General features: G+C 38.6%; 1 protein-coding gene across 1 annotated transcript in view; it reads left to right on the top strand.

The window, feature by feature from the left end:
- Positions 1 to 9,948: 9,948 nt before the first annotated feature.
- Positions 9,949 to 11,780, top strand: part of LOC131755823 (zinc finger protein 709-like) — an 82,983-nt gene continuing 81,151 nt past the window's right edge. The window contains 1 exon segment of the mRNA XM_059062430.2: positions 9,949 to 10,070. Coding sequence (XP_058918413.2) covers positions 10,068 to 10,070 — 3 coding nt within the window. The 5' untranslated portion in view covers positions 9,949 to 10,067.

Below are 11,780 nucleotides of genomic sequence, written 5' to 3'. Positions count from 1 at the left end.
CAAATTTATAAATATATGTGTTTACTAAGGATCTTTATGAAAGTGCCTTTCTTGATGTTGGATTGGTACTAGTTACCCTCAGAAATGAATATTTAGGTGAAGTAATTCTGGAAGTCATCTTTTAATAATAGTTCATAAGGTTACAAGGTAGTGATTTTTCCTTTAATCAGGTAATGATATTTTCTTTTTCCATTTTTAAGTCTGTTGGACCTATGGGTGATTAAAGTGTAGTTCTCTTTTTTTTTAACATCTTTATTGGAGTATAATTGCTTTACAATGGTGTGTTAGTTTCTGCTTTATAACAAAGTGAATCAACTATACATATACATATACCCCATAAAGTGTAGTTCTAATATGCAATTAGGCTTGGTATTTGTTGGGATTTTCCTACTGGCCTTGGGTGGCAGTTCTCGGATATCCTTAATCTATTATAGATACTGTACCTTTATTACAGAAAGATCTTTTCTGGGTGGTGGTGAGTATAGGAGCCTTTTTCCATTTTCCATACTGTTAAACACTTGGAATAATTTTTTCTGTATGGCAAGGTTGTCAAAGGATGTACACTCACGTAAATTATGTTTTTCCATTTTGCTTCTTCATTCCTTCTGACTGGTATTTGGTGAATAGACTTTGAAGAAGAGAGACTTGTGATAGGACAAAAAATCTAGAGTTGGAGATATCCTGCCTGTGAGTAACATTAGGACCTAGATTTTTCACAATCTATCCCCTTTGTGGTCAATGTTATAATTCACCAATAGCGTCACCTGTGTGCAATTTAAAGGCAGATGAGAAGAAGGCATACTTCAGATTTTGGAGCCACCATGCTGGGAGAGAGACAGATACCTAGGAGGTTTGAGGACACCACCTTTCATCTTATTTTCCATATTCTGTGCCTTTGTATTCAAGAGTATCCTCAAAACCACCAACAACTGTTTGATTTCTATTATCAGAAGTGTAGTTTTCCTCTGATGTCTTCACAATTCTACGTCAAAATCTGTTAGAGTTTGAATTTTTCTGTGAAGCCTCCTGTGTCCACTTGGAAAATAATTCAGAATTTCTGGATTGGAGTATTGTTTGATTACCCTCTTCTGTAGATTATAGTTTCATCATGTCTAACTTGTGTAGGAAACACCTTATGCTGTTAACATTGCTAGTGAGTATGTTTTCCTGGTTCACCATGACATTCACAATGGTGCAGCGATAAACAGTGACATGGGAGTTTGCTGCATTGTGCAGTGGCTGCCTTGACCCACTCCTTCTATGTGAGAATAAGCCCCTTCCTCATATCAAGAAAAGTATGGGTGCTTTCTGTTACTTGTAGCTGAATATAATCCCTCTTTGTTTTCAGTTATGTTTGATTGTACATGATTAAAAGTATGTTCATTTTTTGGTGAAAGAAATGATTCTGTAGTTGTTTCGGAGAGATATTTTATCAACTCTTTCCTAAGCTTTTGTATGCTAACAAATACTGTGGTTTTTCTTTCCTCAGAATATATATTAAAATAGCCATTATAATTATGGATATTCAGATAAATTTGCAGTTTTCTTCATTTAATCATTATATTTTTGCATTAGTATTATCATGTTCAAGTATTTTTTTCTCAGAGAAATTATACGTTTTTTGTAGTTAAAATTTTTGATTTGAAATTCATTTCTCATTCACTGTTAATACCGAAAATGTAAAAAATTTTAAGTGCCCTCTGCCACTGACCCATAGGATCACACCTGTAGTCAAAGAGGGGAGTATAATGAATTTTAATAAGAATGAACACAGACCAAAAAGGACTGTGAAGTATAATAGCAACAGGATGCTGAAATGGACTTCTTATAGGATTTTGACTCTTGTTAGAGGATATGATTGCTATTTAAGCAAGCAAGATGTTTTTCTGTATTGAATGCTGTGAGGAGGTAAACTTTTCTCTCATTGGTGATCATAATTGTTGTTTTCTAGAAAGTAAAAACGAGAATTAGAGCCAAAGTTTTTTCATAAGACATTCCAGTCAGTCATATTAGTAAGAAAAGGAAAGTACTGGTCATTTTTATGATTTGGAACTTTTATCTTTTACCATTTTTAGAGATAGTGTTACAAAATATCTATATAAATGTCTTGGTCCTTCATGGCCACTGAGGGCCTTGATGAAAGAGGTGTGTGACATTTTTCTTTTCAACAGGAAAAGACTTGGCCTTACAAAGAATACAGGCCAGCTCCTGGGCCTTTGGAACAGCTTTTGCCTTTCCTACTTGTTATCTAAACACTGATGTATTTCCTGAGGTACCATGCAGTACCTCAGTTATAATATATAAATTTACTGTTTAGTATACTATGTAATATTTTTAATATCTCCTTTATGACTGACTCAAGTGAGGTCTATAAGTTTAGGTAATTTGTGTCATTTCATGTAATATCATAATTGAGTATAAAAGGAGATATGGGAAATTTTTAATGCTTTTTCCTTTAAGCAGGACGCCTCTCATTTCAATGATCCACAAAGCCCACAGCACATTTTGCTGTTCACAGGTTTCATTTCCATATGCTTAGACTTCCAGCACATTTTCTGGAAACCTGGAAAATAATAGTAACAACTTCAATTTTTATTAAAGAGCAGAAGAAATTAAATATTTTCCATGGTATTTAGTGTTAAGTGAAAAACAGGGGAGAAATATACAAGGACAGTTGTATGCAGTATAAGGAGTAGTAAAAGGGAAGGTTGTAGTGATATACACCTATGATACATACACCATAATTAAAACACTCAGAATAACAGGAATAGAAAGAAATTTCTTAACCTCATAATGAACATCTGTGGAAAACCCAAAGCTAGTATTTTTAATGATGAAAGATTGGATGCTTTCATCTGAAGATATGGAACAAAACAAGGATATCTGGTCTTGCCACTTCTATTTGAGAATGTACTAGAGATTTTAGCCAAAACTATTATACAAGAAAAGGCAATAAAATGCTTAAAGATTGGTTAGGAAGATGAAAAACTATTTCCATTTCCAGATGAGATATCTTCTATTCAGAAAAAATTAAAGAACTTTTTAAAAAAGTATTAGAACTCATTATTGAGTGCAGCAGAGTGATAATATACAAGATCAAAATATAATAATTAGGGCTTCCCTGGTGGCGCAGTGGTTGAGAGTCCGCCTGCCGATGCAGGGGACACGGGGTTTGTGCCCCGGTCCAGGAAGATCCCACATGCTGCGGAGCGGCTAGCCCCGTTAGCCATGGCCTCTGGGCTTGCGCGTCCGGAGCCTGTGCTCCGCAACGGGAGAGGCCACAGCAGTGAGAGGCCCGCGTACCGCAAAAAAAAAAAAAAAAAAGAAAGAAAGAAAGCTACATGTAAGATTGTTTTGATTCTGTATTATACAAACTCTGGGCTTTGACATCATGAAATGACATATGTCTGTCGTTTCTGTATCATGTACTTTCACTGCTCTAAAAATCTCTTGTGCTCTACCTCTTTATTCCTCCCTCCCACCCGAAAATCACTGGCAACCAAAGATCTTTCACTTTCTCATAGTTTTGGCCTTTCCAGAACTATACAATCACTTAGCAGTTTTATTTTAAGGTTTCTCCATATCTTTTTGGCCTGATACCTCATATCCTTTTTAAAAAATCATCTTTATTTTATTTTTAATACTAAGTTTGTATCATCACTTTCATGAGGTTGTTTTTTTTGTTGTTGTTGCTACACCGCGTGGCATGTGGGATCCCGGACCAGGGATCGAACCCACACACATTGCAGTGGAAGTACAGAGTCTTAACCACTGGAGCACCAGCGAAGTTCCACCTCATATCCTTTAATAATATTAAATATTGATATCTTAATAATATTAAAAATATTTGATAATATTTCATCAAATGGATGTCCCCATGGTTATTTTTTCTGTTATTTATTGGAGGATATCTTGGTTACCTGTACGTCTTGGCAATCATGAATAAAGCTCTTATAAAAATTTGTATGTAGGTTTTTTTATGAAAGTAAGTTTCAGCTCATTTGGGGAAATAGGAAGGAACCTGCTTGCTGGAGTGCCTGGCAAGAATAGGTTTAGTTTTAAGAAACTGCCTGTTTTCCAAAGTAGGCATATCATTTCACATTACCGCCAGCAGTGAGTGAGGGTTCATGTTGCTGCACATCTTCTCCATCATTTGGTGTTTGTTCTTGATGTTTTGATTTGAGCCATAATGGTGTTTAGTAGTATCTCATTCTTCTTTTATTTGCAACTCCTGTTGACATATGATGTTGAGCATCTTTTCTTATGCTTATTTACCATTCATATATCTTCTTTGTTGGGGTATGTGTTCAGATATTTTGTCCATTTTTAATTGTTTGATATATTGATTTATAAGAGTTCTTATAAATGGACATGTTGAATACCAGTCCTTTATAAGAGAAGTGTTTTACAAAGATTTTCTCCCAGACTTCAGCTTGTGTTTTTAATCTCTTAACAGTGCGTTTCACAGAACAAGTTTTCATTTTGGTGAAGTCAAACTTACTATTTTTCTCTTTCATTGATCTTGCTTTTGGTGTTGTTTCTAAAAATTTATCACCAAAGCCAAGATCACCTAGATTTTCTCCTATGTTATCTTCTAGGAGTTTTGTAGTTTTGCATTTTACATAAGATCTATAACCCATTTTCAGTTAATTCCTGTGGAAGGTTTATGATTTGTGTCTAGGTACATTGATTGATTGATTACATGGTAGGGTTTTTGTTTTTGGCAGGTGGCTATCTAGTTTCCCTGGCACTATGTGTTGAAAAGACTGTTTTTTTCCATTATATTGCTTTTGATTCTTCGTCAAAGATCAATTGACTATATTTGTTTGGAACGATAGGAAAGCACTGACTTTTGTATATTAACCATTTATGATCTATAGGAAGGCGTTGACTTTTGTATAACCATTTATCCTTCAACCTTAATCTACTCTCTTATTTTAGTTCAAGAGGTTTTCTTTGTTATTGTTGATTCTTTGAGTTTTTCTCCATAATCATGTCATATGTGACAAAAGACAGTTTTATTTCCTACTTCCCATTCTGTATACCTTTTATTTCCTTTCCTTGTATTTTCTTTCATTGGATTAGCTTAGACTTCTGGTACAGTGTTGACTAGGACTGGTGAGAGAGGGGCCGTCATTGCCTTCTTGATCTTACCAGGAAGGCATCTAGTTTCTCACCATAAGTATCATGTTAACCACAGATTTCTTGTAGATGGTCTTTCTCAGGAAGAGGAACTTCCCTTCTATTTGTTGTTTGCTGTCATGAATGTATTTTGTCAAATGCTTTTACAGTTACATTTTCTCCCTTTTTGTTCCTGATACTAATAATTTCTTTTTTCCCTCTTTTTTTTTCTCAGCTTGTGTGCATGTATCTTAATTTTATTGATATTTTCAAAGAGCCAGCTTTTGGTTTTGTTGGGTTTTCTCCATTGGCTTCCCATAATTTTATTGATTTCTTCTCCAGCGTTTATTATTTATCTTCTTGTGCTTAATTTTGGTTTCATTTGCTCCTCTTTTTCTAGTTGTGTAAAGTTGAGGTTTAGATCACTTATTACACAGATCTCTTTTTTCAAGTGTATGCCTTCAATGCTATAAATTTCCTTTAAGCACTTTTTGCTAGATCCCACAATTTTAAACAATTGTACTTTCATTTTTGTTCAATTCAAAATAATTTTTAATTGCTCTTGAGTCTTCTTTGATCCATGAGTTATTTAGAAGTGTGTTGTTTAATCTCCAAGTATTTAAGGAGTTCCTAATATCTTTCTGTTATTGATTTCTAGATTAATGCCTTTGTGGTCTGAAAGCATATTTTATATGATTTCTCTTCTTTCAGATTTGTTAAGGTGTGTTTTATGTTATACAGTGTGTTTTTATCTTCATGAATTTTCCATATGCACTTGAGAAGAATATATATTCTGCTGTTGCTTGATGGAGTTATTTCACAGTTTTCAATTAAATCCAATTGCTGCTGGTTCTCATAATTATTAATGGAGGAGTGTTGAAGTCTCCAGTAATCATAGTGGAGCCATCTATTTCTCCTTGCAGTTCTATCCATTTTTCCCTGGTGTATTTTGCCACTTTATTGTGTGCATAAGCACAAGGATTGCTGTGTCTCCTTAGAGACTTGACCCCTTTATCATTATGTAATGCCCCATTTTATCCCTGTGCTTTATCTGAAATTAGATATTTCAACTATTAAAAAAATTTTTTTTAATGTTTTGTCCATACCGCGCAGCATGTGGGATCTTAATTCCCCAACCAGGGATTGAACCTGCGTCCCTTACATTGGAATCATGGAGTCTTAACCACTGGACCAGAGTCTTAACCACTGGACTGCCAGGGAAGTCCAACTTCCTCAACTATTTTTTAATGTTAACATGATACATCTTTACATATCTTAGTCTTACTCCATCTGTCTTTAATGTTAATGTCAGTTTGTTACAGACAATACATAATTGGGTGTTGTTTTTTTATCCATTCTGACAGTATCTGTCTTTCAGTTGTTGTATTTAGACCATTGACTTTTAAAGTGATTATTAATACAGTTGCATTAATATCTACAATAATTTTTGTGGTTTCTATTTGTTGCCCTTGTTCTTTTTTTTCCCTTTTGTCTTCTGCCTTTTTTCTGTCTTCTCTGGCTTTGAGCATTTTACTTGATTCTATTTTTTCTTCTCCTAGCATAGCAATTATACTTTACTTACTTTATTATTGGTTGCTCTTGAATTGTAGTATACATTTACAGTTAACCCAAGTCGACTTTCAAGTATCACTAAACCACTTCACTGGTTGTATAAATTCCTCATATTCCCAATTCCTCTCTTCCTGTCCCTTTCAACATTGCTGTCACTCATTTTGCTTATCCATAAGCTATAATTACCAAATAAATTGTTTCTGGTATTATTTTCATTAAGTGTTATCTATCAGATTAATTAAGAACTTTTTAAAGTGATATTTTCCCTTCATTTATTTTTTTTCTCAAAAGCTCTCCCTTTATCACTTTCCTTCCTTTTGAAGAATTTCTTTTAACATTTCTTGCAAAGCGGGTGTACTGGTGACAAATTCCCTAATACGTTTGTCTCAAAGTCTTTATAAATTCTGTTTTAAATAAATTTATTTATTTTATTTATTTTTGGCTGTGTTGGGTCTTCGTTGCGGCGCATGGGCTTCTCATTGTGGTGGCTTCTCTTGTTGCAGAGAATGGGCTCCAGGCGCACGGGCCTCAGTAGTTGTGGCTCGCGGCCTCCAGAGCACAGGCTCAGCAGTTGTGGCTCATGGGCTCAGTTGCTCCATGGCATGTGGGATCTTCCCAGACCAGGTCTCGAACCTGCATCCCCTGCTTTGGTAGGCGGACCCCTGCTTTGGCAGGTGGATTACCAACCACTGCACCACCAAGGAAGCCCTGTCTCAAAGTCTTTATTTCCCCCTTACCTTTGAAGGATAATTTTGCTCAACAACGAATTCTAGTTAGATCCTTTTTTTCTATCAACACTTGAAATATTTTATTCACAAATGGTGCAGCCACTTGATCAACAGTCAGGCAGTTTCTCAAAAATTAAATCTATAATTATCATATGACCCCCCAGTTCCTTTCCCAGCTATATGCCTATGAAAAAATGAAAGCATGTGGTCAAACAGAAATTTGTACATGAAATTTATAGCAATGTTACTCATAGTAGCCAAAAAGTGGAAATAATCTGAATGTCTATTAACAGATGAAAGGATAAACAAACATTTTATCCATCTAGTGGAATATTATTTGGCCATTAAAATGAATGAAATATTGATCAATGCTACAGCATGGGTGTACCTTGAAAAAGCTATGCCGAATGAATGAAATCAATCACAGAAACCATATATTACATAATTCCATTCATTTGAGAGCCCTGAATAAGGAAACCTATAGAGACAGATAGTAGATTAAGGTTTCCTAAGGCTGGATATTGGAGGAGGAAAATGGGATATTGGGAGTGAAAAAGTGAAGAGGAATTTCTTTTTGAGATGATGAAAATCTTCAAAAATCAACTGTGGGAATGATTGCATATATCTGGGGATATACTGAAAACCTTTGAATTGTACTCTTTAATGTGATGCATTGTATGGTATCTACATTATGTCTCAATAAAGGTGTTCATATAAATTAAATACATTAAGAGTTATACGTTTCAATCTTGTAGGCATATAAGAGTTTCCAGATTGATTAACACATCCATCACCACACATGGTTACTTTTTGTGTGGGTGGTGAGATTACTTAATCCACTGTCTTGGCTGATTTCAAGTATACAATGTAGGATACCGTATATTTAATCATCACATTGTAATCTTTGAATTCAGGCAGTTTTATTAGTCATACCTCAGTAAAGCTGGTGGGGGCGGGGCGTGGATTTCCAGATACTTCCCTGTTTAGATAAAGACTTACTATTTTCTATCAGTGAAAATCAGAATCAGTTGCCTTAGGGACATTATAGTAATTTACTTTTTTTTTTTTTTTTTTGGCGGTACGCGGGCCTCTCACTGTTTGTGGCCTCTCCCGTTGCGGAGCACAGGCTCTGGACGCGCAGGCTCAGCGGCCATGGCTCACGGGCCCAGCCGCTCCGCGGCATGTGGGATCTTCCCGGACCGGGGGCACGGACCCGCGTCCCCTGCATCGGCAGGCGGACTCTCAACCACTGCTGCCACCAGGGAAGCCCTAGTCATTTACATTTTGAAGTTCTCGAGAAACACTGGCAAAATCTGATCTAAAATAAATTTCCTTCCAATGTAAAATGTGAATTTAATGAAACCTGTGTTGATGTAAAAATTAGTTGATCTAAGAAAGAAATGGAAAATTTTATTCGAGCCAAATTGAGGATTATAACCTGGAAATATACCCTCAGAAAGCTCCAAGAACTATTCTGCCCACTAGATGTCAAAGCACAGTTATATAAGATTTTGAGGCAGAGGGCTGTACATTAAATGATGTATTACTGACAGTTTACACAATCCAGGTCTACATGTACAAAGCAAGTATGAATAGTGGGTCATGGGTATTTGTGGCCCCTTACAAGATTAAGCAGGAAGGCTATCTCCTAAGGAGTTATCTTCTTGATACTAGGAGAATGTTGCTCTTTATGGTTGAGCAGGTATTTCTGCCGGTGGGGAGGTTTGGTTGATGCATAATGCTGATACACAATGCACAGTAGAGGGGAAGGAGGAGGCCAAAGGGCAGAGAAAATTTTTTATGTTTAAATTTTCCTTGACTTGCCTTAGAATATGAATTTTTATTTCATCACCTAATAGTTTAATGAGTACATCTCACGCCCTGTGGTTAGACTGAGTCCTTGTGCCCAGGCTGGGGCTGTCGGGTTCAAACTTCCCACAGATCCAAGTGCCCTAGGTTTCTTTCACTTAAGTACCAAATAAGTGGGGGTGGGAAAGGGATGGGTGGAAGGCTCAATCCTTGCAAGGATCAAAGATCAAATGCAGCCGGGTTCTTTATTATCAGTGGTGAGGTCACATTTAGTGTCTTGTGTTTCTAAACAAGGGTTGCAGTTCCCTGAGTGGCCTGACAGCCCTATGCCAAGCCCTTGATCCCTAGAGACAGAAGACCCTCTTATTCCAGTGTGGCCTGGGCCACCCTCGTGCTGTGTGCTTGTTTCACGAAAGCTCAAGAATTCCCTGTAAACTGTGACCACATGTTCACAAAGAGCTGGGAGAAAAAAACTGTAGAGGCAGCCCCAGACCAAGAGAAAGTTTTTTCTCCATACAAACGGTCGTGGCTGGGTCAGGTTCCCACCCACTAGCAGAAGGTGGTTCGGGTGAGCAGCGCATCCTCCCTCCTGTTGTAGCTCAAGCTGAGGGGCGTGGCCCTCCGAGCTATCCAATCAGGGGCGCCGCTGGGGCAGGTGGGTGGGGGCGACGTACCGCACCGGAGTGGACGTCCCTACTGGCGCCGGCCTCGCCGGAGATCGGGTATAGCCTGTGGTTCACGGTTCCTGGTGAGCGGGCCGCTGTCTGTGTTGCGCAGTGACCTGCACTGGTCGTGGGAGCCGTCGGAAGGACTCAGGGAGATCCAAGAAACCTAGAAATGGTGAGTGTGCTGCTCCTGAGTGCGGAGTTGGGGCGGAGCGTCTTGTGGGAACCGGCTGTGGCGGGACTCGGACCTCAGTCCCCTCCCGCCCGCAGCGTGGAGGCTGGGACGGCAGCCGGACCCCGGGCGTTCTGTCCCGTTATTTAGCTCGGCGCCCGACCCCAGAGCTTCGCTGGGCAGCGCTGTTCCTACGTCCCGGCGTCTCCCCAGACTGTGCGGTAGCCACGGGGAGGGTCATTAGTGACAATCAGGCCTCGGTCTCTGGGGTTCGTGCGTGGGAGGAGCTGTAGTCTGTGGTGTTCCCGGTCCCTTTCTCCCAGGGGTCACCTGTTTTCTCCTGAGTTTTCTACATATTTGGGAAGCGGAGTCTCAAATCCATGCTTCTGTCCCCCCGCCGTAGCTCCTCCTAGGACTGATAATAAATCCCTAAATGTTCAGATCCCTCACCTCCTTCCCAGAGCCAACTTCCCCTCTCTAATTCACATCATTATAATCAACTAACTGTTTGTCTTCCGGCTGCATGTCACACAGATCCAATATTTTATCTTTTTTCTCCAGAGCCATGGAATGCTGTTTTTAAAAGATTTATGTTTGCCTGTGGCTGTTTTCGTGAGAGGAAAGCCAAGAATAACCGCTTAGAACTAGGTTGCATCAAATCCTCTTGACTCTCCCCCTAATCTGTCCTGCACACACACATCCTATGGGAAGTGCTTTGCGTGGAGGTTCTTCTTTGGAAATTTTCCTGGGTGTTTTGTCAGAACAGCTCCTCTCTGGGTTTATCACCTCAGAAAGATTTTTTTTCACTTATTTAAGTCTCAGTTTTTCAATAGAGGTAAAATGTATTTAATCAATAGAGCTTCAAAAACAGTATAAAATAGTTCTAAGCAGGCAAGAAACAGGTGAATTTTAGAAGAAAATAATATGTTCCAGTATTACACGTTCCATTTGTATAGGATTCTTTCACTCTTTATTCCCCTGAGCACATACAGGAAGTTCCTGAGGTCTATTCTTTACTTTTGGGTGTTTTCAAGTAAATTTCCAGGGCTTAGAATTGCAGAGTAGGTGTTCCAGTTTGATTAGTTGTTTACAAATCAGTTTCTTTCCCTGGAAATAATAATTACCTGACACCTGAATAGATATTTGGGGTTTTCTATTTGAACTCGTCAAAGTGCCTTACAGTTTTCTTCTGTCCTTTCTATGTAAATGCTGGGTTTGAGTGACTTTTGGGATTGTTCACACACTGGCTTTGTGTCATTTAAAGTATCAGCGTTGTTCCAGAGCAATTGCAGAGTGGAGCAGAGGCCTGGCCCAAGCTATGGCTCCCTTTTTGTCTGCAAAGGGCAATACTTAAAGGCCTGTTGGATTCTTCCTGGGGAACCTCCTTCTGCCGGTGTCCTTCCTGGTCACACCCACCACAGAAGGAGTCCTTTATACTGAGGAAAGCTACCAAACCCCTGGAACACTGGGGATGCATGTGCACATGGGGATGGGAGGTGTGTCGTGATGCTATTTCTGAGTTTGTAGTTGTGGGTCCTTAGGTCTAGACATTTTTAGGCCTTATGTTGAAGTTTTGCATTCAGAATGTAATTGGTGCACATTGAGAGTCTGCAGGTCAGGTGTTCTGTCTCATGGACCAAGGGTTGATGAATTTGGGAGTTAATTTTGGTCAGACCCTTAAACAGAATCAGGCTGAGAGTTTCCTCACTTGTG

The sequence above is a fragment of the Kogia breviceps genome, chromosome 4 (assembly GCF_026419965.1).
Source record: "Kogia breviceps isolate mKogBre1 chromosome 4, mKogBre1 haplotype 1, whole genome shotgun sequence".
Lineage (NCBI taxonomy): Eukaryota > Metazoa > Chordata > Mammalia > Artiodactyla > Physeteridae > Kogia > Kogia breviceps.
The sequence above is the reverse complement of the archived record's forward strand: the minus strand, read 5'-3'. Positions and strand labels throughout refer to the sequence as shown.